Source organism: Silurus meridionalis, chromosome 26, assembly GCF_014805685.1.
Source record: "Silurus meridionalis isolate SWU-2019-XX chromosome 26, ASM1480568v1, whole genome shotgun sequence".
Taxonomy (NCBI): domain Eukaryota; kingdom Metazoa; phylum Chordata; class Actinopteri; order Siluriformes; family Siluridae; genus Silurus; species Silurus meridionalis.
In genome coordinates, this window is record NC_060909.1 from 14401292 (window position 1) to 14429181 (window position 27890).

Consider the following 27890-nt stretch of genomic DNA (forward strand, 5'->3'; position numbering starts at 1 on the left):
AGTGACTGCTTAAAACAATTTCTACATATGTATTATGGTATATATTAGAATAGAATAGATTTGTCTATTAATATACTGAATTAATTAATCAGCAGGGAGCAAAATAATATGAAAGATTACATTTAGAGATCAGTTAATGAAATATTCACTTACCTGTATTTTGGCTTCTCTTCTATTTATAAGAAGATGAAATGGGAAGAGGTTCAAGTAAAATTATTAGGGAAATTTATTTCCATAAATTATCTAATAAGCTGTAATAATACATCTTTTTGCTAAATATTTACGTCAGCAGCACAGGTATCTGTGACAATACAGAATAATAATCTAATTTTTATCACAATATTAATATGTGGTCATATTGTACAATACTAAAGAAACCAAAAGATTAGGGTAATATAACAATACAGGGTAATACATTTTAAATATAAATAACAATAAATTAACCATTAACCAAGTTCCACATTGACAGCCAACCACCACACATGTGCCTTAAATTATAATTTTTTACATTATTATGTTATTACTTTGTATTAATAATTATGAATATGATCAGCATTGCATTTGAAAAAAACACACATTTATTCTCTATTTAGCTTGCATTAAAATATTTTATATGTTGATATTAAACATTATGAAAGATATTTATGTGGTTTTATTGGGACTAACATATTCTTAAAAATATTTGGAGTTACTAATTGTTAAACCACCAGATCTAAAAGTAAAGCTCTCAACAACAAAATGGCCAATGTTTAAAGTAGAGGATAAGAGTATGTCCTCCTATATTCCAATATTGTGGCAGATTTCATGCAAAAGAGCAAGGCTGTGGTCAAAGAAATGGGTTTGCTGCACAGATAATGTAAATGTGGGTACTGCATATTCCTACACCCTTTGTGCTCCCTCCGTGCATTGGTTTGTTTCAGTTAACAATACAAAACTGGAGAACTGCCAACCTAACTGACCCTTCTCCTGTGTCATACTAACAAAGCGTGTTCCGAAAGAGCGGTAGAAAAATTGCCAACATACCTTCCTCTTCATAGGCCTCTGCATGCAGCAAGCGTAGACAGCAAAAGCAGAACAAATATTATTAGCTAGACTTTGTGCATTTTTTACCCCGAGCATATATGTACTTTTAAAAACAAATAATTTTGATCACATAAACTGCTCTACTAATGTATAAAGTAGGTGTAAAATTATAAAGCTGGCTCTATCGATGAAGACAGAGTGACCCAAACAATTGAATTATTATTATTATTATTATTATTATTATTATTATTATTATTATTATTATTATTATTATTATTATTATTATTATTGCTTAGAAATTGCTTTAAAATGTGGTTTATGATTTGTCTGAAATTTGTTTTGAATTAGAATAATAATTCTGATAAAAGAACATATATAATACTGATGATATGACGAATGATACTACAGACTACAGGTGTGGACTACAGTGTATAGTATAATATTACTATATTACTCTATTATAAAACTAAGACCACAGCAGTTTATTTTGATGACATTATACCAGAATTCTGTTCAATTAAACTATTAAACTATATTCAATTATTTGCTTGTTAATAGAAACTTTATGCTAACACCATCAGGAGTAGCAACATTAATTCATTTCCCTGCATTATGCAGTGGTAGCAGTGTTAGCAGTGCTAAAGCAGCATAAACCAAAAAAACAAACAAACAAATAAATAAACAAATAAATATTATTAAAATTATAAAATCTTCAAAAGATTAAAAATATAAAATCTTATCTAAGAACGACATGTTGCCTACGTAAACACAAGTCTGACATTATTTATTTAATTTTAAATAAATTATATTTAAACTAAATTCGTTAAGAAATAGATCATATTTTTGCATATTGAATGTAGTGCCTAATGCCTAGTGCCTGAAATGCACTGCAAAGCATATAATTGTGAATTCCTTTACAAAAATGGAATAAATGAACTAAACAGGCCCACAGTGCACAGCACGATCCCATACTTTAGATTTGTTTAGACCACATGTGTCAAAATCTAAGAGATGATTTTATATAGATCTATTATTATTGTTATTAATGACCCGGCGATATGAAGAGCTGATAACACAAACTACACATCCCACAACAGCGCTTCAGCTGCCTTACCGAACTCTAGACTACCTGGGAACATTCCAGCGTTAAGTCGAGCTTCTGTTGATGTATTTAACCCTATTGTACAGTTTTTGTGAAGCCCCTCACAATGCTGAAGAGAAAAGTGGATTCTGAAAACAGAGCCTTTCAAAACCGATGGGATTCTGAGTATATGTGTACTGACACTGCCTGTAAACTCGTGTGTCTTATTAGTGGGGCGAATGTGGCTGTAATTAACAAATAGAATCTAAGACACCACTATGAGACCAAATATCAGGAGAAGATGAAAAACCTGAATGCAGAGCAAAAGATACAGAAAGTAGAAGAGTTAAAGAAGCATCTGACATTTTAGCAGACGTTTTTCACCAGAGCAAAATCACAAAGTGAAGCTGGTGTGAAAACAGAGGAGAAATCAGAGGAACATCAGCCGCTTATTTACTGAGGGAGAGTTTCTGAAGAGCTGCATGATGAAGCTGTGAGACGTCTGGTGTTTGACTGGAGATATTTTTATGGAGAACAAAATATTTTAAGTTATTTAAAGTTTAAGATTATTTTTTATAAAATGGCATAAGAGCAAAGAAATATTATTGTTTTGATTTGTTGTTATTTTAACATTTACTTAAAAGCACAATTTTCTTTTTTTTTTTTTTTGCAGCATGTTCATATTTCTAACTTGAATAATTTTGACAGGACATATTTTTATGGGGAGCAAAATATTTTAAGTTATTTAAAGTTTAAATTGATTTATTCTGGAATAATATTCCTGTCTTTTTATTTATATTTATGTAAAAAAAAAAACCATTTAGTTTTTTGTGTTCAATAAATGTTTATCCTGTTCGGCCCATGACCTGAAGTGTGCAATTGAGTTTGACACCCCTGGTTTAGACAATCAGCAACACGCAGCATCAGTTATTAAAACCTCTTCTTGTAAATATACTTATGAATTAGTCAAAGCTACCAATCTAAATTACTTTCAAAAGTTTATAAATACTCTAATAAGCGCACTAATAAATGGCAAGGCCATTTTCATTTGCATTGTATTTTCAGTAAGCACTGATGAAGAGGTAGCATTTGGCCTGCAGACAGAAACTTGACTTTGGGACTAGGTTGACCTACATTGTAAAAAAACTGTAGTTCTGGAGGTGATAATAGTTAGGGAAGGATGAATGAATATTAATGCCACATACCTTCCTCATGCACCTCTTGTTCTGGCTCTTCCTCAGGCTCGGCCTCTGGCTCAGCCTCAGCCTCAGCCTCAGCCTCTGGGGCTACCTCTACATCTAATACCTCTTCTAATGCCACATGCAGCAAAGCAAGTGGGTGGTGACCGTTAATGGATTGAAATATAAAGAGACAGCACAGTTAGTAATGATAGATGAGGCAGCATTTGTGAAAGGAGGAGAAAAAGCTAAATAACTAGGTTTGAGAACATGGGGGAGAACTGACAATCATGAGATCATTTAGTATAAAAGATGTCATATTAAATGCTTGAATGAACATAACATGATGCAATAGAGCTTAATTAGAGTTGTGGTATGTGAATAAGTTTGTTCTTAAATGGGGGTTTATAAAAAAATATACTTTTATCTGGCTTTTCTTTTGATTGCTTTGGTTAAAATCATCTGATAAAAAGATAAATTATCTAGTTTGTTCAAGTATAAATTATCAAGTGTCAAGAATTGTATTTGGTCAAATACATTATAATCATTTTACATTGATTTATTTGAGTATTTGGCAGAACATTACAAGCAGAAGTAAAAGCACTCTTAAGTCTGACACAAATGCTGTGTCCTTAGAAGTCATATACAAATATTCATCTTGTTAAGCAGCTGAAGAAAATGAGCTAATTTTAGATTAGGCTAAGAGCCAATTAATTGTTTTAAATTTTGGAGCTTCAGGAGAGGCTAGATGAATGTGCTAAATATAGTTCATTTTAGAGCCTATATGAGGCCCAGTTCAGTGTTAATTTCAGTTTTCCCTTATATAGCCACATACAAAAAAAAGGGAGTCTAGTTTGAAACATTAATCTAAACACTTTATGTAAAAAAAAAAAAAAAAAAAGTTTTTAACCATTGATATTTAATAAATAAAAATACACAATGGAGAAACAGTGAAGTTTGAATTCAGATTTAAATTCAGGCATGTTTAAAATATTAAAGTTGAAAGTATGGATAAATCAGAATTGTATAAAATCTATAACATCTTTAATTTTACTTTTGCCTTCCTCTGTGACCTCATGGCCACACAAAATTAACATTATAATTGATATTATTTAAGTAATAATTGATTACATGCATACCAATCAGTAGGTTTTTTGTGTTTGTTTGTTTGTTATTAAACAACAATCTACTCTCTGGTTATTCTTTATGCATGAAATTAATGCAGATAACAGGAAAGAAGACTTCAGCCAATGTGTGACCTTTAGAGCAGCACTGCTGCATAGGTGACCAAAAAGTTTTTTTATGAGTTATTGTCAGTTGAAAGATGAGAGTAAGGGTATAATTAGTATTACTGTAACATTGCTATTACAACTACTAATAAAAACTTTATTTCGGCTTCTCCCATTAGGGGTCGCTACAGCGGATCATCCGCATGTTTGATTTGGCACATGTTTTTAAGCTGGATGCCCTTCCTAACCCAACCCTCCCCATTTATCCGGGCTTGGGACCGGCACTAAGGCTTGTGCAACCTTAATAACCAAACATAAAAAAAGAAGTAGAAGAAGAAGAAGAAGAAGAAGAAGAAGAAGAAGAAGAAGAAGAAATTAAACTCACCCTCAACACCACTGAAAAAAAAATTAGATAACATTAAGCATCAGGAAAGCAAATAATTTTTTCAATGTTTGAATGATGCAATATTAAACAAAAAGCAAAAAATACTCACACATCCTCTGTGTCAGACATACTGTTCACACCTAAAGTGCAAGAGACATTCTTCCTTAGCACATATAAAATTCACTATAAGAATAGAATTGACATCACTGTCAAAGGTTTTGCTCATCACAATAAGCAGTTTTTATTCTATTCATTGACTCTTGATGAGACAATGCATCTGCATCTGCTTTCCACAGATAAACATTGTTGCTCCCATTCACAATACAATGGAAGTTTAGTATTACAATTAATCAGTCATCTTAAGGGTTACCATTCTTTATAACACCGCTCAAGTAGAGGTCAAATGTTCATAAAAAGCACTCTTGCATGTGAGGACTTTAGTGCACTTCTTGGTTGTGTTCTGCCATATGGAACATTAGTGCAGCTGTTGAAATTTTGGGGGATTATCAGAAGCTCATGTATCCTGCTCTCAACAGCTCCATAATACACTCTGTGGACATATGAGGACATAGCCTTCAACAAGCATTCTTCAAATTAAACAGATGATATTAACGGCCATATTACTAAGCTTCTTAAAGTAGCACAATGGCTTTCATGGTTTATATGTGATAAATAAAGGCTGATCAAGGTTTTTAAAAAACTGCATGTCGTACTCTGTATGTATGTGTATGTGACGAATAAAATTTGATTTTGAACTTTTTTTTAATTATTTATAATAATAAAAATAAAATAATAATAATAATAACTTTATTATTATAGACTATATTAAATATGATTGACAATAAGTAATTTACTAATTGTGTACTGTATTATTATTACTATTTTTTTTAACCCTAACACCTAGCCCTTGCTAAGTTACTGTCACTGCTAACATTGAGTTTACTGCCAGTACAATAGAGTGCAAAGCTATAGTGATTGTCTTATAATCCCCACAGAAAATATCGTTTGGCCATAAGGCAGAGGTGTGAAGTAATGAAGTACAAATACTTTGTTACTGTACTTAAGTAGTTTTTTTGGTATCAGTACTTTACGTCACTATATTTTTTCACTTTCACTGATTCAATTTTTTACACAAATATCTGTACTTTCTTGTTACTTTAGTTCTAATATATTTAGTAAAATTATCAATATTTTTTCTTTTTAGCCCAACAACCAATTTCTTATTGATATCTGGCTTTTTCTACCTGGTGTATCATTTTCTGGCACTCACACACCACAGATGTGGGCTAGTCTACAAAGCTAACAATGCAAAGACAACAAGAAGTATGGGGTTAACGTGGATGAGACAGTCAGTGTCAGAGTCAGCGATGTAAACATGACTGAGAATAGAGACATTCCTGATCAAGTGATCATCTATATGGTTCTATATGGTGGTTGTTCAGCCTGGATACATTCATTAAGTAACACAATTAATATGATGTGAGGTCCAGTTTCCAGTGTGAAACTAAAACAGGTAGTAGTAATGGCTACATTTTACTTAAGTACATTTTAATTCAATTCAATTCATTTTTATTTGTATAGAACTTTTAACAATGAACATTGTCTCAAAGCAGCTTTACAAAGATAATGTGTAATTTTACTTAATGTCCAAGCCCTATTCCTTTTCTTTAACTTGAGTAAAAAGTATACTTTTACCAGTCTTTTTAAACAGGAGTATCTGTACTTCTACCTGAGTGAAGGATGTGTTAACATTTGACATCTCTGCCATTAGGGAATTTGAGACTGTTAACAATAAAATGATACACTAGATCACCAGAGATCTGTTATAATAAAACTATTGGCTTTCTTCTAGTTATCATTACTACTGCTTGTTAATGTTTTAAGTGATTAGAACATTAAACCCCTAGAGAATGAGAATATCTTATATGGTACTCCAAAACAATCAGAAGATAAGAACTCAAATAAAATAATATAATTAATACCCCTTATTTATCTTTGCTAAATAAATAACTCTGTACTGAATGATTTCCCATTGACTTCTATCTAAATCTAACCAAAGGTTTGAAGTACACCTCAACATGTTTGGATACTTACCTCAGTGAAACAACAAGAGGAGAGTGTCAAGGAGCCTGGCTGTGTGGTTCTGCACACGTCTTCACTTATTTCACCCTGTGTTATACAGATACTTAATCTTCTAAGAACCCGTATTGGCTGAGAAGGTCAGACAGGGAGTTGGGCCAGATTTGCATCTTCAGAACCACCCCAACACACTGTGCTACAAACACCCAGGCTCAATAAGGATATCAAAAGAATATGCTGGATGGAAGGAGTCAGGTTTAAACAGCTGAAATGTCTCAGCTGAATAGCTATATTTGTCATAATACAAGGCGAACAGACATAAGGCCAAGCTGATGGTGTGAGAAAGCCTGGACCTTTTACACATCAAATAGGCATGCAGAAAATGCCCCTTAGAGTTTTAAGAGCTTACGAAACTCTCTCCAAGTCTGCTGCAAGTAAAAGCCATAGCCTATATATAAATGGGTTCATAGGATAATGTCTCTGATTCAGACAAATTTTAAAACTAATTTTAAAAATAATGATAAGCAAAGACGATCCATTATTCTTTCAATTTAGGGAGTAAAAAAACACATACACATTCCAACTGTAATATTGCTTAATGTTGTTCTCACCTGGAGGTATTTCTTGTATTTGCATCAATATATTGTTATACAGTTGTGTTCAAAATTATTCAACCCCCAATGCTGTAAATGGTTTTAGGGAATTTAGTGTACATTTGTAATTGTATTCAGAATGAAATCCTACAAGGACTTCTTAAAGAACCATATGCAACTAAAATGACATCAATTAGTTTTGTAATACAGTAGTAAATGTTTCTTTTGTGAATTCTTCATTGACATAATTATTCAACCCCTTAAAGACTACCACTCTGAAGAACAGAGGTTCAATGAAGTGTTTTCAATCAGGTATTGAAAACACCTGTGGATATCAGGGAGCAGCAATAAAGCCTAATAAGCACCAATTAGGCAGCTTTAAAATGACTGTGATACTCAGCTCCTTCTAGACATTTACTGGTGTGGTTACAAACATGGTGAGGTCAAGAGAATGGTCCAGGAAGACAAGAGAACAGGTGATTACTCTTCACAGGAAGGGCAATGGCTATAAGAAGATTGCAAAGATGTTAAACATACCAAGAGACACCATAGGAAGCATCATTCGCAAATTCAAGGCAAAGGGCACTGTTGAAACGCTACCTGGTCGTGGCAGAAAGAAGATGCTGACTTCGACTGCTGTGCGCTACCTGAAGCGTAGAGTGGAGAAAAGTCCCCGTGTGACTGCTGAGGAACTGAGAAAAGATTTGTCAGATGTGGGTACTGAAGTTTCTGCTCAGACAATACCGCGCACCCTGCGTAATGAAGGCCTCCATGCCAGAACTCCCAGGCGCACCCCCTTGCTGTCCCCAAAGAATAAGAAGAGTCGACTGCAGTATGCCAAAAGTCATGTGGACAAACCACAGAAGTTTTGGGATAGTGTTCTGTGGACTGATGAAACAAAATTAGAACTGTTTGGGCCCATGGATCAACGCTATGTTTGGAGGAGGAAGAACAAGGCCTATGAAGAAAAGAACACCTTGCCTACTGTGAAGCATGGCGGGGGGTCAATCATGCTTTGGGGCTGTTTTGCTTCTGCAGGTACTGGGAAGCTTCAGCGTGTGCAAGGTACCATGAATTCTCTTCAGTACCAGGAGATATTGGATGACAATGTGATGCAGTCCGTCACAAACCTGAGGCTTGGAAGACGTTGGACCTTTCAACAGGACAATGATCCCAAGCATACCTCCAAGTCCACTAGAGCATGGTTGCAGATTAAAGGCTGGAACATTTTGAAGTGGCCATCGCAGTCACCAGACTTAAATCCGATTGAGAACCTCTGGTGGGACTTAAAGAAAGCAGTTGCAGTGCACAAGCCTAAGAATGTGAGTGAACTGGAGGCTTTTGCCCATGATGAATGGGCGAAGATACCCGTAGATCGCTGCAAGACACTTGTGTCAAGCTATGCTTCACGTTTAAAAGCTGTTATAACTGTAAAAGGATGTTGTACTAAGTACTAAGATTGAATGTCACTTGGGGGTTGAATAATTATGTCAATGAAGAATTCACAAAAGAAACATTTACTACTGTATTACAAAACTAATTGATGTCATTTTAGTTGCATATGGTTCTTTAAGAAGTCCTTGTAGGATTTCATTCTGAATACAATTACAAATGTACACTAAATTCCCTAAAACCATTTACAGCATTGGGGGTTGAATAATTTTGAACACAACTGTATAGTGTTGGGTCCCTGGTGGTCTAGTGGTTAGAATGCGGCACTCTCACCACTGCGGCCCGGGTTCGATTCCTGGTCAGGGAACCAACCCCAGCCACTCTCAGTGCCGGTCAAAAGCCCGGATAAATGGGGAGGGTTACGTTAGGAAGGGCATCCAGCGTAAAAACATGTGCCAAATCAAACATGCGGATGATCCACTGTGGCGACCCCTAATGGGAGAAACCGAAAGAAAGTTTTTTTATATTGTAATATGGTGTTGTGTATACCAGGTGAGCTGCATTCCACCGTTTACTACCGCTGAGCAATAATGTGTTGGGTGCCACTCTCTTCTCTACTCTCACTGGAGCGGAAAATCTCTGATGTCCTTTTGCGTGCACTGCACTACGTTTGTGATCTGTGTATTGTTTCATTTTGTCCTGTTTCTTTTTTCACATTCTCACAGACAGCAACTAGATCACATTTGCCCTGTAAAGGTAGAATGTTAAGCTTAGTTCGCATCTTCCTCCCGTACAATAGTTCATAAGGTGACATGCCCGGTACACCTGAAGCTATGTCGTGACAGCTCTGTTCTATGGTTGTGTGTGCTGAATTGCTGTCTGTATGCAACCTTTCAGTGCGAGGTAAAATCTTTCAACAGCACCGTTAGAAGCCGGATAGTAAACAGATGTACGGATGTGTTTTATGTCTCGCTGTTTCAAAAACTCGGCAAAGACAGCAGAAGTGATTGTACGATACACTCTGGATTGCCTTGGAATGATAGTCAGTGAGTGTATTATATATCGGTCAGCGGGGGTTTCAAATGGTCTGACTATATCCAGACCCAGTTTTTTCCATGGGCCCTCAGGAAACTGAACTGGTTGCAGGGGTGTTGGATGCGTTACAGTTGATTTTTCAACTTGGACTGGCAAGAAATGCCTGCAGAGATTGTTGACTGAACCTGAGAGTCCATCTGTGGTCACCAGTAAAGCTCCTGTAATCTCTGTTTTGTACGCATACTCCCTGGTGAGCCTCATGTGCCAAGGAAATAACGGTGTGTCGTAAGGCTACAGAAACTAACAGCCTCGTTCCACTGAAAACAAATGCATATTTTACTGAAAGTTCATCTCTTTGAAATATGGAATCAAGTCCTGACTGACTGCCTTGGTGGAGGGTGGCCAGCCATGCCTGATTTGCTTTAGCAGTTTTCCAGTTTAGGACAAGCAGTACAAGCAGTTTCAAAATCAGTCACTGAAAGAGAGCATAGTGTTGAGGAAACAAACACAACAATTTCAGGCTCTACATCATCAGAGGAATCAGCAGGTGCAAAACAAAGCAGACGTGCTTCCCAACGAGCAATTTGCATTCCGGCTCTTCCCATTCATTTTGTAGTAAGTAAGGTGGTGATTGCCTAATGGTCTGTGTGAAGTGTTAAGCAATGGCCCCACAAGTATGTTCGCCATTTTTTAGTAGCCCACACACATGCTAGGGCCTCCTTCTCTACCATAGAATATATTTTTTCAGTGTCTGTGAGTGTGCAGGAAGCAAAAGCCACTGGATTTTCTGTTCCGCTGGATTGTATTTGTGCAAACACTGCGCCAACTTGTATTCACTTGCATCCGTTAAAAATTACTGAATAAAGTGTTGGGTCATCAATGGCAAGGGCCTGACTGGACACAAGCATCTGTTTATGCAATGTAGTTTCTTTGGTGCATCGGCAGAGTTCTCTAAATACAGTATGGTGATGTCATGCACTTGGATAGTTGCTTTCTGTAATGTCAGGTCTGGCTCATGTAACAATCTCTGTCTAATATCATTGCTTTGTAAATGTTCCAGCAACTGGTCGCGAATCATGTCGTAGAATTTATCACAAAAGTTACATTTGCAAAAACGTTGTCGGTGCTGACACATTCACGGACATTATTAGTCAGTCAATAAAGTCAGTACTCAAGCTAAGTATCCTCATTGCCAATTTGCTAGATCTCTAAGTAAGAGCAAGACACCAAGTATTATTGTTATTCCACAGCACCTTCACAGATTTGCGCCTCGCTCCAACTTCTTCTTCTTTTTTTATTTTCTCCTATCCAGCATCTCTAGTGGTAGCACAAGGAATTGCATAAGACACAACAATGACAGAATCACAAAACAAGCCAAAAAGTTGAGCAAGCTTGACCAGACCTAAAACTAAAATACAAATTGTGACATCCAAGCTCTATTTTCCGTTTTTCCTAACATTGTCTGTCACCTGGAGAACCTTAAGCTAGTGAGATTGCTGCTGGCTTGGTTAAGTGCAGTTTCACACTTCTGTGCAGCTCGGGACGGTCTCTTAATTCCGGAGTAGAACGGGTGCTTTGAGGACGGATTGGACTGTAGTTGGTGTCGGCGGTCTGCTGCACTGACTCGGGAGTGCAGTTTGCTTCTGATCATCATCACTGTACCCCACAACATTGTATATCTGCTTCAAATGGACATTTGGTGCAACCCAGATGAGGATGGGTTCCCTCTTGAGTCTGGTTCCTCTCAAGGTTTCTTCCTTATGCCATCTCGGGGAGTTTTTCCTTGCCACAGTTGCTCATCAGGGACAAACATACTTACAAAGAACATATTTATGTTTAATCACCACATTATCTGTGTAAAGCTGCTTTGAGACAATGTTCATTGTTAAAAGCGCTATACAAATAAAAATGAATTGAATTGAATTGAATTGAAGTGGATCAGCTAGATTATAATGAACTGACATAACTTTCGAAGTTACGAGCTCAATTACCACACATATACAGTCTGGAGCAGGTAACTCTATATTTTCTCACATCAGCACCATGTTCACCCTCTTAAAGATTTTTGTTGAGTAAAGTCTTGGCGGCCTCACCTTCCAGTTTATTGCCAATTAAACCACTTGCAGCTAGCCAAATTTGTCATTGGATCACTGACAGTGGAATTAGATTCAAAATAAGAATCTTTTATTTCAACTCAATTATTTTGGTATTAAATTTTAAATTTACTTTAAGAATTCTTATATCAATTTTGTATCATTTCTATCTGATGGAGTAGAGAATCTGTATTTTCGCTTGCTATGCTAGAAGTTTTTTGATGACTTCTCCAAAAATGTCTATCCAATTTAGTCTCATCCAAGACGCACTCCCTATATCAAATGATAGCTACCAAAGAAAAGGCTATTATATCCTTCCTTCAATATATTTGAAGCCATTCAAACTGAGCCTTTCAGACTTCCACTAATGCTGTGTTACACGCCAGACTAACACTCTCAGAGTAAAGATTTTTCCACCCACTCAATATTTTAGCTTTTCAAATGATTGAACAATATACCACACACAGATGATGCAGGAGTAACCCTGCCAACAAAACTGAGATTTGTCTATAAGCAAACAACATAACTGGGTGGTGGACATCATCAGCTTCGCATATAGCTGAGCTGGCCACATTATTAGAAGCATTTGATAATAATTAAAAGAGGTCTGCTGCTTTAAGAGGTCTGTGTCTGCTAAGATCAGAGGACTGCTAAGCACCACAAAGCACATTTTCCAGATTCTAAAAGAGCAACTTTACCCTTCTAAGTAATGTGAGTGCAGCAAACATATTTGTGCACCCGTATTATATCAGTGTGATGTTATCCAAGTGTTGAAATACTAACCTCTGTGGTGATACCAGTTAAAGCCAATATCTGGATGAGCTTTAAAAGCTTTTTTGTTGTACTAGTTGCTGTGTTGTAGACAATATATAAAAGTTTAAATGACCATCCATATTTATTTTCCACACACTGGAATGCTGATAGTGTTTATATAAGCCAGTCCATGACTGTCAGTGTCAGTGTTGGGGGTAACGCATTACAAGTAACGTGTGTTATGTAATAATATTACTTTTCTGGAGTAAAGAGTAAAGTAGCGCTTTACTTTATAAATTTAAACATTAATATCTGAGTTACTTTTTAAAAAAAGAGAGTTACTGAGTTATATTATTTTGCATAAAAAAATAAATACTGAATTAAAATGAACGTAGTCACGTAGAATCGCGCACTCATACGTGCGAGCCGCGGGAACAGAAGCTGGTCAGAAGCGGAGATGGCAAACCAGAGAATTACATTACTGCGATGGAAGTATTCTGCCCCGGTCACTGATAATAGTGCGAACTTTGTAAAAGCATTCAGAATGTTTCAAGCTGATTGTAGTGTTGTACTCTCTTTAAGAAATGTGAAGCACACGTCTCAGGTGTTGTCTCGGTCATTACAATGGCGACGAGTGAGTAAAAGGCAAACTAACGCGGAAAAGCAACCGGAACCACAGAGAAAAAAATAAATATAAAAAATAATTTAATAAATAAATAAATAAATAAAAAGACACAAGGAAACCCTGAGATGCGGCATGGAGAATAGTTACCATCGTTTATCTTGTGAGTAAAACTACACACAAACGATCAAGAAAGAAACTAAACCAAAGTAACCAAAACACAGAAAAGCATAAAGTGGATGTCACGCACATGTGTGTGTAAAATTCAAACAGCTTCACACGCTCTGAACGCCTGAACAAACGCTAAAAGCTAAATCTAAAAACGTGCTCAACTAAACTACCATTATCCAAAAAAAAAATAATGGATGCTGCTGCCGTATTACCACATTTTCCAAGATTTGACATTGACTCAGATCAAGGCTCTCTTGCAGTGAAATGGAAGAAGTGGTTATCAAGATTTGGAACATTTCTAACAGCTGCAGGTGTAACGAACAAGACCAGGCAAAGAGCGATGTTACTACACTACGCAGGAGAACAGGTACAGGACATTTTCGACACAATTCCAGAAAATGGCGACAGTGGTAATTATGATAAAGCAGCACAAGTTCTGACTGAATATTTCAGCCCAAGCCGTAATACAGAGTATGAAGTATATGTGTTCAGACAGGATAAACAAAAACCAGGAGAAACTATTAATGCATTTCACACAAGATTAAGACAGCTTGCAACGACTTGTGAATTTGCAAATACGGACAGAGAAATAAAATCTCAGATCATACTCACATGCACATCATCTCGATTGTGAAGAAGAGCATTGACGGATAGTAATCTCACATTAAAACAATTGCTAGACTTTGCGAGAGCCTTTGAAACTTCAGAACAACAGGCAGCTAGAATTGAAAATGTCACACAGGCTAATAACTTTTAAAGTGTTGCAGCGATACCAAAAACAAACCTCAATAAGAGAGCACATGCAAATTACCAACAGAAAATAACACAGAGAAAACCACATACGACATGCAGGAACTGTGGTGGCTCTTTCCCGCATCCTGGAGGACAGTTAACATGCCCAGCTAAAGGAGCATCATGCAAACTGTGTGGTAAATCAAATCACTTTGTCCGTTGTTGTTTCAGCAGACCAAAGATGGAGCAGGACAACAGAAGGTACACAAAACCTCGACAAAAACAAGACATCACACAAAAGGTGAGAGCAGTAAAGCTAAGTGAAAACAGCCCACCAACAAAAACACTGGAGTCAGATACAACTTCAAGCACTGATGATGAATATGTCTACGTCACACAAGAACCTGCAAATGTCAAACAACCAATGACAAAAGTCTGGATAGCTCAACAACCTCTAGATATACTAATAGACACAGGTGCTACAGTCAACCTGCTAGACAAAAACGCACACAACAAAATCAAAATGTCAACAAAACTACAACCAACCAACAAGAAAGTACTGCTATATGGTAAACAACAACCACTTCCATTACTAGGAAAGCTAACTACAAACATCTCAGCTCATGGAAAAACCACGGAGGCAACGTTCTATGTAGTTGAAGGAGATCATGGATCTCTGCTCAGTCACAAAACGGCTACTGAACTTGGACTCATTTACATTGTCCTTTCTTCTGACATAATTCAGCCTACACCTTCTGTCGCTGACCAGCTCTTGTCAAAGTACCCAGACATCACAAATGGCAAAGGAAAGCTGAAAACATGTTCAAGTCAAGCTACACATTGACAACACAGTCAAACCCGTTGCTCCACCACATCGCAGAATTCCTTTCCATGTTCGAAAGAAAGTAGAGAAAGAATTACAACTTCTGGAAGATGAGGGTATCATAGAAAAGGTAGAGGGTCCAACACCTTGGGTTTCACCTATTGTTGCAATGCCAAAACCAAAAAATCCTGAGAAAATACTAATTTGTGTTGACATGAGATTACCAAATCAAGCTGTATTGAGAGAGAGACACATTTCACCAACCGTTGATGACATTATTCATGACCTGAACGGCGCAGTAATGTTCTCCAAACTGGATCTCAATTCAGGATATCACCAACTCGAACTAGCACCTGAATCCAGATACATCACAACATTTTCCACACATGTCAGGTTACGAAGATACACAAGACTCATTTCTGGTATCTCATCAGCTGCAGAAATCTTCCAAAACACGATCCAACAGGTCCTACAAGGCATCCCTGGAGTTAGAAATTTCAGTGACGACATTCTGGTATATGGTATCACAGCTGACGCACACAACAGATCCCTAGAAGCAGTCTTCCAACGGCTACATGAAAACAACCTGACAATCAACAAAGGCAAATGTGACTTTCACAAAACGTCCCTTGAGTTTTTCGGATACCTCTTTTCCAACAAAGGTATCGCGCCTGACCCAAAAAAAATTGATCACAGACATGCCACCCCCACAAAACCAAAGTGAGATGAGAAGTTTACTAGGCATGGCCAACTACAGTGCAAGATTCATTCCTAACTATTCCTCAATAACTCAACCTCTGAGAGAGCTCACAAAGAATGTCTCAAAGTGGATATGGGGAAAAGAACAAAGAGACGCACTGAAAACACTCAAACACAACCTGGTGAATGCTCCTGTAATGAGTTACTTCCATCCTGACAGAGAAACCAACGTCATTGTCAATGCTAGTCCCGTTGGCCTAGGAGGCATATTAGCTCAGAGAGATAAAACCACAGATCACACCTACGTTGTCGCTTATGCTAGAGATTAACCACAGTTGAACAAAGTTGAACAAAGATACTCACAGACAGAGAGAGAAGCCCTTGCCATCGTCTGGAACTGTGAACACTTCCATCTATATCTCTACGGTGCGGAATTTAACATGATCACAGATCACAAACCCCTTGAGCTGATCTTCAACAACCCTAAGTCAAAACCCCCTGCAAGAATTGAGAGATGGGCACTAAGATTACAACCCTACAAATACAAGGTAATTTACAAAGCAGGAAAAACAAATCCGGCAGACTATATGTCCCGCCATCCACAAAAACTTCACAAATCTACAATCACTGATGACGTTGACACTGAGATACACATCAAATTCATCGCTGACAATGCAGTCCCCAAAGCCATGACACTAGAAGAAGTAAAAGCTGAAACAGCCAAAGACAACCTTCTTCAATGTGTTATCAACACCGTGCACAAAGGCCAATGGCACACACTGAATGGTAGTTTCACTTCAGAACATGATCAGGCAGACCTGAGGTCATTCCACAATGTAAAAGAGGAACTTACTGTTCTGGATGACAGAAGCATTCTTCTAAGAGGAGATTGTATTGTTATGCCAAAAACCTTACAGCGAAGAGCACTTGAACTTGCCCACAAAGGTCATCAAGGCCTAGTGAAGACAAAACAACTACTCAGGGAAAAAGTTTGGTTTCGGAAATCGACAAACAAGCAGAACATCTACTATCAAACTGTATACCATGCCAGGCATCCTCAACGCAGATCAAACACTCACCACTTCAAATGTCCGAACTACCTGAGGGTCCATGGCAAAATGATTCTGCGGATTTTTGCAGTCCGTTCCCATCAGGTGACCATCTTTTAGTTATCTTGGACGAATACCCCAGATTTCCTTTTGTAGAGATAACACCATCAACATCAGCAAACAAAGTCATTCCATTGCTAGAAAAAAGTCTTCTCCATCGCAGGTATTCCCAAAATAATGAAATCTGACAATGGCCCCCCTTTCTTCAGCCAAGAAATGGCTAACTTCACTACACACCTAGGTATACACCATCGCAAGATCACTCCGTACTGGCCTCAAGCCAATGGTGAAGTTGAAAGATTCATGAGAACGATAAAAAAAGCCACGTCAACAGCTTTTGCTGAAGGAAAACCTTGGAAACAAGAATTGTACAAGTTTATGAGGAACTACAGAGCAACCCCCCATCAGACCACTGGAATATCCCCGGCCGAATTGTTGTTCGGTAGACCCATGCACATCAAATTACCGACAGTGCACAGCCCAGTACGACGATGCACTTAAGCAAGCTGATTGCCACAAAAATAGAAGAGGAAACAATACTCGGACAAGAGGAAAAGAGTTTCAACATCTGAACTTACAACAGGAGATTCTGTACTCGTTCGTGAACAGACAAAAGGAAAACTCAAAACACCATATAATCCAAAACCTTACGAAGTGAAAAAAACAAAAGGCACAATGATAACAGCACAAAGAGGACAACACATCATTACAAGAAACACCTCACACTTTGAACCCCTGAAACGGAGAGTACATGTGATCCCTCTGATGAAGAAATGGATGAACTTAACTATGGAGACAGACCTCAAGAACAAAGACAACATCCAAATGTTCCTGAAAATCCTGAGCAACGAGAACGAGGTTATCCTAGAAGAGAGAACAGGAAAAGACCTCGAAAGCTAATGGACTACACTTGATGAACTAAGATTAAAGCACTATGAGGAACAGTGATAGCAGAGAAAAAAAGAAAGTTAATATGTTCTAAGTTTCTAGTCACAGTAAGGTAATGTGTCTACAATGCTGAATGTACTATAATTTTATTGAGGATTTAAGCTAACACAAATTTTGAGAAAATGCACTCCCAGTTCTCTTGAGTCTCATCATTAATGAACATGCCTAGGATATTGTTATTGTTGTCACGTTTTGACTTCTTTCTTCTAAAACAAAGGGAGGGATGTAGTGTTCTCTTTAAAAAATGACGTTCCCGTCATGCATTGTTGTTGTGTTCATGAACAGAGAGCATGTAGTGTTGCTATTAAAAAGTATGCAGTAAACCTCCTTGTGAAGCACACGTCTCAGGTGTTGTCTCGGTCATTACACTGATGATGAAGCAGAGAATGATGGAGACGAGGACGAGGTCATATTTTATGGAATTGCACGATGTTTTACTAGATGAAAGCGAAAGGTATGTTCTCCTCCCACATCACTGGTGTGCAGCCCACACCCTCAACCTTATATACACGAACGATAGTTACATTCCTGACGGCAAAGGCAGATTGCAAAGCAGTGTACAGAAGTGCGACTGGAAAGTGTTCAGCCTTGTGGTCAAAATTTAGTCGATCATCTTATTGTTCTCTAAGAAGTTATTAAACATTTTAAATTTTTAAGACATGTCTTTTGCCCTAATATAACTTATTTCTTAATGGCAATTATCTATATTATACCTGTTACACCTGTAAGGCGTGAAAGAGATACAAGTAATGCAAAAGTAATATAACGCGTTACTTTCCATAAAAAGTAACTAAGTAACGTAATTAGTTACTTTTTTGGGAGTAACTCAATATTGTAATGCGTTACTTTTAAAAGTAACTGGTCAGTGTTTTGTCAGCCGTTTTACTCTCCAAATATAATTGAACTGCATTATCAATGTGCTTGAGATCATTATCATACAGTTACATACATCCTGCTTTTCAGATTGAATGAAATAATGAAATAAAATCTGTCAGTACTTTTCAGCATCCATGATCCCGTCAGTTCGGACAATATTGCCAATACCACTGGTAAAAATGCAGCCACAAACCAAGAAGGACCCTCGACCACGATTCAAATGAAAGGCGCAAACATTAATTTTTCCGTCTCTCCCCAACATTTCTTTTCATATTTTGTCTACAGTTGGACTTAAAATCGGATGATGCTCCCTAATATGCTTTTAGACTTGTTTAGTACTCTTCGAACTAATCTTTTTATAGCTTATCTTAGCCTGTTCAACCTCTGGAAAAATAGTTTATTAGCTGCTGAAACAAAGGATAAGGCTAGAACAAATAAGCTGTTTAATTTTTTTCAATCTCTATATGCATTCCTTCTGCTGAACCTTCTCTCATTATATAATCCTGCTTGAATTATCCTGATGATCCTGTTAATGATTTATCCTCTGTTTCTGATTCTCCACCTAACTTGTTTTTTTGTTGTTTTTAATAATCAATATGTCACAGAAAATGTAAACTTTTCTGCAAATACACTGCAAATACACTTAAAATAACTACAGAATAGCAGTTAAACCCATTATTATATACATACATTTATTAAATCCCTTTAAAGTACAAGATTTTTAACATCAGAGTAGTCAGCATTTTGTATTCCAATTGACCAGATATTTTTAAGGGGTAAAATGTGGAACAACACACAGGAATTATTTTGTTAACTTGACAAACCAAACACAAATTTTTGGAGCCTGATATAAATCTACTAAATGCAATAATAAGCAATTGCCACTGGATGTATCCAATCAAGTATTATTAAAAGCCTGGCAATTAAAGCGGGTGAAAGCTAGAAAGCTGTAAAATTAAATAATAGTTTGATATTAGATATATATATATATATATATATATATATATATATATATATATATATATATATATATATATATTTCTATTTAGTCTTCGTCCTACATATAACACACATCATATATCATAAGCTTGTGCTTCATTACATCTGATCATATGCACATTATTAACATGTGCTTCTTAATATTATGAACAGCAGCTAACTCCTTTCCACTGCTTCTCTTTCTCTACCCATCCCGAGGCATCCTGAGGTTGCGCCAGCCCCAGTCACGTCCCACCTCATGAAGATTATGGACCTTTAATGTAGATGCCGACCCCCGCAAACATCCCAAACCATCTAGAGACCTACCAGCGCTATTTGGATTCCACCTAATGTGGAGTTAGAACATTGGACCTCTTTGACTGTTTAAAGGCTCTGGCATGAAGACGCTGGTGTTGGATCTATGATCATCGCAAATGTTGAGCTATTTTATTAGTTGCTTAGTAGCTCCTTGTTCCATAATCTCAAATATAAGACTGTAGAAAGGACATTACTTATAATCTCATATTCCGGTGATCATGTTAGTTCTCACTCTCCAGTGTTCTGCATTGTTTAAAGATTTATAATCACACTCTTGATATCACCCAAATGAGGATGTGTTCCCCTTTTGAGTCTGGTTACTCTCAAGGTTTCTTCCTCATAACATCTAAGGGAGTTTTTCCTTGTCACCATGGCTGCTCATCAGGGATAAACACAAACCGTTCACCTTAACTGTTAAATTCTGTAAAGCTGCATAATGTCCGTTGTGAAAAGCGCTATAGAAATAAACTTGACTTGACTTGACTTCGTCTTGCAACAGAAAACACTAATTAGCATAACAGAGTTGGAGTTAGAGAGAATAAAACTCACAGACAGATGTAAATCTAAACTGCATGTGCACATAAAACTTATTGCATAGGTCTTCATGGTCCTTATAAATGTATACCTTTTTGGTATTAAAAACTGGAACACGGATTTGCCACGAATCTCAAAAAAATAACCCACAATTACAAAGGGGGGGGAAGTTTTATTGAAGCTATCTAGGGATTTCCTCGATGGTCAGGGTAGTGTACTGCAGTAGATGGTCTTGACACTCATTTACATGCACTTGCCCATAAGTGGGCTGGAAAATGTTCTGCAAAGGAGGCTGAAGCGAACACCCAACTGCAACAGTTCACATAAACACACATCAGCAGTGCACACAAGGGGAAACCCCTGGCTGATTACTGCTCCCTGAATTTATAGCTAGTGCTTTTATTTTTGGTATGGCTGAGGGATCAGTCACTGTGTCCTGTAGCACACTTGCTACACTCCAACTAGAACATTTGAAGTTGGATCCTACAAACAACCCCTACACAGGTAAACATTAACTATACATTTCTGCTACAGTAATTTTGTAGTAAAATTCACTGAAAACACACTGTTGTCAGTGTCTGGTACTGCCTACAATAAATCTACTGTCCAGTCTAAAAAAACAATATTAATTATTATGAATTATTCAGATTAATCTGTACATGAGGAGTCTTTTTCTAAAAATGTTTTATACTATATGTAATGCACTGTTTGAGTGTGTTTATAGAGAGAGATTTCTAGAGAGAGTTCTGGCTTGTTTTTGAAAAAAAAAAATTTTTTAATTAAGCTTCTGACCATCCTATAAATATACATTTGTAAAGTTGTGAAATAAAACATAATAATAACTAAATAACTAAGCATTGATAACCATTCATAAAACCTATTATATGATTAATTTCTTTTTAAAATTAAGTATGTTATGAATCTAACCTGTTGTAAAGTTTTAATATCAGACTCCTCCTTTTGAAGTTCTTATGCCTAAGATCAGTACAGTGCTGCTAAAGACCTGTTTTACCCACCAGCATTATTCTTTCCTAATTATTTATCAGAATAGTGGCCATTTTACTCTGAAAAACATATACATAATATATTGTATTCAGATCTGACGGCTTGGGATAAGCATTGAAAAATACTAAACTCACTTTTATTTGCAAGGAACCAGTTTAAGTGCTTTGTGCATGGTTAGCAACAGCATTCAGCTTGTGGCATTCAAATGATGTTTGAGTGCTATTAAGGGCTCTGGTGTCTGCCAAAAAAGCACAACATTACACCACCACTAAAAACTGTTGATACATAAAAGCTTAAATTATATTTAACTCTGTTTAGTGCTCCAAAGATGTACTGATTATTTTCTTTGTTTTCTGTGTTTAATGCTTAAATGGAAACTCAGCTTTCTAAGACATAAACAAGCTAACTATATTTCAAAACAATGCCTATTTCAAGTTAAGAAATTGCTATTTAGGCTACAATTAGCAATTGCTTTGAGGCATAGTTTATACGATTTACTTTTTATTTGTTTGTTTTTGGGTTACATACATTCTAAAACAATTTTGAAAGAAATTCCCTCATCATGCTGTCAAGTCTGTTAAATAATTAGGAATATAGAAAAATCTGAAATTCACATCACAATGAACTTGTTTCCTCTTGAATTCCTTTCCTCATTTTCCTTTTCCCAAACATCTTTTTCTAAATGTTTTAGTTGTATTTCAGTTGTGACATTTGATGAACAATAAGCTGAAAACAGATGGGTTTTTGTTTGTTTGGTTGGTACAGGTGGATGCAAGTGCAGGTAAAATAGTATTTGATACTGCAAAGCAGAATAATCTTTAACAGTACCAGAACCAGATTAGACAATCACTGGACAGAGTAAACAGGATTGAACAAAAGTGTAAACACGAATTAATATTGGGTTTTAACTAGACAGCAAAACAGAACAATAAGGTTTGTTACTATTAAAAGAATTGAGGACATACTTTGCAGTTGGTAAAATGAATGTGTGTGAGTCTATGAAAGTAAGATGACTGAGAGCACTGTAAACTGTGGGCGCTGTAGTTCATAGTGGCCATGTTTGATGGCTGCAGTGTTTACTGGGAAATGGAGTTGTTGTTTTGCTGTAAATTAAAAAACCCACCACATGTCAGATTGAGTGATTAGTGTGGAGGGGCATAGAGGCAGTGTATCAAAAAATATTATATAGGCATTGTATTATATTTACAGTGATTTCCAAATGTATATATGGCAATTTCTTGTCAAAAACCACTAATGCTAAACATTAAACAGTATAATATTTTGTTATGAAGGTTTTTGGTGACATTTTATATTCTTAGAAAAACAAATGATAAAGAAAGAATATCAGGCAAAATATTTGTAGGTTATGGGTAAATGCAATGCTTGTACACACTACATACATAATTTAGTGTGTTTATTTGTGCTTATCACAGAAATTGGAAAACTGATGGAAGTAAGCTATGATGGGCAGCCTCTTCTCCTCGCCCAATACCCTCCCCCACTTTTGCCGAAGCCAGGGAAAGACAATGCCCTCCTGCAGAAGCTGTTAAAGAAAAATGTCAAGAAAAAACAGCTCCTTCTGTCAGACACCCATCCCGTTTCGCTCAAGCCTATCACCTGTAAGTGAGGCCAGTCCAGATGAGGAGCACAGTGATCTCAATACATCTACAAAAACTACAGAAGTGCCTGTGCACATTCAGATTCTTAACTCCACTACTGCTCAAGAAACAATGCCTCTCTGGCAGGCTGTTGATTCACACAATACTTCTGTCAGTTCCTACTCATACCCCTGTAGCAACCCATACCTCAATTCCTCTTGCAGTCCTCACAACAGCTCAACATCCATTCTGTCCTTGCATACATATATGCATCCTGATTCACCATTTAAACCCCAAATAGCACCACTTTATACATGTTCCTCTTTTCTGTTTGATGAAGCTACTGAGCCGAACACAGACTCAGATTCTGCTCCACAGTCTGAGGTACCCCTAAGCCTAACATTACCTACTGTTTTACACACCCTTAACAATACACAAAAAGAACAAGAATTCCCAGTGCCATATACTATTGCTCAGACCTTAAAACCTCCTCCACCTACCTATCTGGGCTCAGAAATGTCAACCTTGGCTCCAGTTATGCCTCCTGTTGCATATTTGGACACAACTAATGTTCTTCCCCTAGTCCATGAAACAACAAGCCAGTGTACTAGACAGGAACGCAAAAGTACTTCAAGTACAAAGGACACTCACAAGTGTTTTGCAGGTAATGATGTTATAGAATCAATTCTGAATGGATCCTGTATACCTCAAGATACTACTGCCAACATTTTAAAAAGAGAGAATCCATCAAATATTCCACAAAATGAGGTTTATGTTTCTTTTGATAAAACATCAGAGCCACCACTAGAAAATAACAGAAACCAAAGATCCAATTCAACATGGGCATCAAAATATGCTACTCCAAGATCCAACTCCAGCATCTATAGTGATCCAGGATCCATAGTAACCTTGGGTGGTGAAGTATATGCAACAGTAAACAGTTCTAGAGATACAAAACCCACTAATGAAACCAGAGAAAAAACAAATGATGCTACTACTCTTTTATCTACCTCACTTCTTGCTCTTACTTCATCTGAGGAATCGCCCAACACTCAGGAAAGAAACCCTTTCAAGAATCACAAACCTTTATCCTCTGTGGCAATTAATGCAGGAAGTTCATTTCAGAAAACAATTAATGATAATAATAATCCAGAAGCAAGTGTAGGGGTTGAAATTATGCATTCGAAAGTACGTCGACTGCATTATTTGGATTCTGAAATAAATAATTCTATTTTAAAAGCACATTCTAAGAAATACTTAATTAAAAAGCTATCAGCTCTTACAGCTACAACATGTGCAACAAATCTGTGTATGGTGCCTGACTCTACATTGATGCAAAAGTATCAAATGTTCCAAACTGAGACATTAACCTCTGCTCCTTGTGCATACAGTGTCCCAAACACTCCTGGCTGTTGTTTACAGCAAGTTTCTACAAACTCTTTTGATAAACACCGACATAATATTGTGCAAAGAAAGTCTAACATGTCTGAAATAAATTCAACAGTCAAAGGATGTATTGCATATGCTGGAATTCAAAGCAACTGTAGATTAGAATCTCCTCTTAAAACACCTGATTTTAAACATACTCTGTCAAAATCGCCAGCGGACATATCATATGATACATCTTTCGAACAAACTTTTTCCAATGATCTTAACTCTTGCATTTTAGAAACTCATATTCCACAAACTTCAGGACTACAAACACCAATGTCAGATTCACCTGAAATGGAACTGGATACAGTTTCTACAAATATTCCAAGCAATCAAGCAAATAAATATTTTCCTGACTTTTTGAATATACAAACTGTCAAAGCCCCTAACACAGATTGGCAAAAGGCTAAATCTATGATAGCTGTTAATCAGCTATCAGCATGTCATAAAAAACAAGCTGCAACCCTTAGAAACTTCTCCAGTTTTGACAATACAGATAGGTCTTCTGCTTTAACCTACAGTGAATTAAAGCCAAAATATTCTCAAAGGCACAAATTTTCAAAGGCACAATCACATATGCCAAACTCAAATATATCTGGAATATCAACAACAGACATATTAATACAAAATATTCCACCTCAAACAGCAGGAATAGATAATGTACCAAAATGTACATATCCAACAGAAAATGTTTATCCTGTGCTAACAGGATTTACACAGGTTTCTTCACAATCCAAACAAGACTGCTTTGTGCCTTTAAAGACAAAAACAGCTAAACATTTTTCCAGTGCAGGCTCTCTGACTGGAAACCACTCCAGATTCAAATCATTTATTAATAAGACATCAGTAAAACCCGACTTGCCACCTACTAGTAATAAAGAATCGTCAGTTCTAGTTAAACACAAACACAATGCAAATATTCAGGATTTTGTTAAATGTGACCTAGAAGTCAAAGAAAAAAAAGATTCTAAACCCAATACAAAATCAAATGAAGCTAATACTGCAGTCCAGAGTGTTGTCAAAAAACTGAATGACAAAAACCTCAATTTAAATCCCTTAACACAGTTATCCAGAAAAGGTTTTATAAAGTCAAGCAGTACAGAAAAAGTTGTCGCAAACCTGTTGCTAAACAAACCAGAATTTCTCACATCCTCGACAACTCCTGACATGGACATTTCTGATCAATCAAATTATACCACAAAATCAGATGCACAAATGATTGACTCTCAATGTAGGTGTAATAACAATGCTAAAGTCACTTCCATTGCAATTGATTTTTCTAAGCCTCAAACATCAGACAATGGAAGAAATCCAGCCAAAAAACTCAGTGAGAGTACAAATGATTTGTTGGACAATCAAAATAATGTTACAGAGGAGGTTGACATTAGACAGCCAGAAGATGTTTTGAAAAATATCACAAACAAATCAGAGGTAATCCCTAAAGTGGAACACACAGTAAAGCTGCCTTGGGGTCCAAAGAAAAAGCTCAGCGGCTGGTCCAGCCTGAAGAAACACATGATAGTGGAACCTGAACCACCAAATTTTTCAGAGCCAGATAAAGACAATGACAAGCATATCCTTGCAGCAGACAGAGTCCCAAATGGAAATGAAAAGTATGCTGGGGTTAAAGAGGAATCTGGCATTCATGAATTGAAGAAAAAGGAGGAGTCCCCTAAAGCACTTAAAATGTGGGATGCTCTTCTCTTTCAGATGTTCTCCACTAAGGAGAAAATCATGAATCAGATCAATGCCAAAGAATCTAAAACAGAGTCTAAGATATCAAAGAACAACTTGCTGGAAATCCCATCATTTGTTCAGCGACTGCCAGTTTTACTTTATAGCCCTCGTTTTAATGCCCGGAAACTAAAAGAAGCAGCTGCAAGGCCTGTTACAAAAATTACTACAGTATTTCAGAGCACACTGTTACACCGTAAAGCTGAAGGTGAAGAGCCAAAAGACTTTAACAGAACAGCGAAAGGATTTATTACAATATAAATGAAGAAAGTGTATACATTTTATCTAGAAATAATTCTAAACACACAGTAGATGAGGCAGTTTGTAAGGCTCTCTCTACAAGATGGACCACACTAGAGTGAAGCTTTACAAACTTATGTTGGACTAAGACAGCTACAGTGAAAGGTCGGAATTGTGTCAGGTTCCTCTGGGTGCTCCATGAGTAACAGATATGTTCCTGCACTTTATTGAAGGTGACTGACAGTCACAGCTGATCAGGCTGTGGCAGATAGTTTAGTGTAGTAAGAGATAAGGATAGAGAATGGTAGCCATATACAGTACATAGATACAATACATGCTGAGTTTAAAAAAAACCTTTGACAGCAAGTGGGGAAAAAAATTCAATTTGCTTATTCGGTACTTGTCTTTAGTCAAATTGAAATAAAAGTCAGCTTCATTGTCATTTTATGCACACCATATGGCAATGGATAAAATGACGAGGACTAAAAAACAACCAAACATGCAGACAAAAACATTCAGAATAAATATGTGGTATACAAAATCAAACAACATATATAGTAAGCTACTACAGTGAATACTCGTGAATATGCTATAGAAGTTTTATTATTAATGTTTATTTAATAAATTGTTTTGCATGTAACAATAATCTATGCTGTCTTACATTTATTTTATTATTATTATTTTTATTATTTTTTTAATAGGCATAGATTGCCTATTGTATACTTCCAGTATAGTATAGGCCTATGTACTATTTTGTGGAAAAAAAATTTCTTCAGTCTCTTCATTTAGGCTGTATCCAGCCATTAGGCTTGGGACAAAGTAAGGCTGCTTGATTCTCCACAGCATAAAATACACATTTATCCTGGCTTCCAATGTTAGCTGAATAGGCATACTAGAACTGGATGCGGCAGGCATGGGCAGTATTTATGATACATGTATTTCTAAATAGGTATTAATATATATATATATATATATATATATATATATATATATATATATATATATATATATATATATTAGGATTTTGTCATTTGTATTTAATAGGGTTGATGGAAATGGTTTCATATTTTGTATCAAAATACTTTAGTGTTTTGTATTTTTTGTTTTGTTTTGTTTTAAAATACTGTAAAATAAGGAGTAAGGAGTTTACATGATGACATCATAAAAATGCAGCCTTTGATTGGTGCCTACTCAGTAGTTGCCCAGACTTTTTTAGATCAGAACTAAAAAT

The 27890-nt window shown here is 36.6% G+C and overlaps 2 protein-coding genes across 12 annotated transcripts in view; one reads left to right on the forward strand and one right to left on the reverse strand.

Moving 5' to 3' along the window:
- tnnt3b (troponin T type 3b (skeletal, fast)) overlaps positions 1 to 27890 on the reverse strand; it is a 61176-nt gene that overhangs the window by 9223 nt on the left and 24063 nt on the right. For 3 of the 11 annotated variants that reach the window (XM_046840370.1, XM_046840368.1, XM_046840364.1), the window contains 5 exons: positions 5006 to 5036; positions 4897 to 4907; positions 3310 to 3414; positions 1024 to 1041; positions 154 to 172 (listed from right to left, as the gene is read on the reverse strand). In XM_046840370.1, the coding sequence (XP_046696326.1) occupies positions 154 to 172; positions 1024 to 1041; positions 3310 to 3414; positions 4897 to 4907; positions 5006 to 5025 (173 nt within the window). In that variant the 5' untranslated portion in view covers positions 5026 to 5036. Of the gene's footprint in view, positions 1 to 153; positions 173 to 1023; positions 1042 to 3309; positions 3415 to 4896; positions 4908 to 5005; positions 5037 to 6990; positions 7132 to 27890 lie in introns of those variants that run through there. The other 8 variants (XM_046840373.1, XM_046840366.1, XM_046840375.1 and 5 more) reach the window with 6 other exon arrangements.
- LOC124379796 lies at positions 21017 to 27267 on the forward strand. The gene is made up of 2 exons (XM_046840361.1): positions 21017 to 21155; positions 23090 to 27267. Exon 2 carries the CDS (start codon positions 23213 to 23215, stop codon positions 26678 to 26680), a length of 3468 nt encoding a protein of 1155 aa, XP_046696317.1. The 5' UTR covers positions 21017 to 21155; positions 23090 to 23212; the 3' UTR covers positions 26681 to 27267.

Excerpts from the sequence above, each read along its gene's own strand:
- LOC124379796 (XM_046840361.1), top strand. The coding sequence starts at position 23,213 with ATGTCAAGAAAAAACAGCTCCTTCTGTCAGACACCCATCCCGTTTCGC.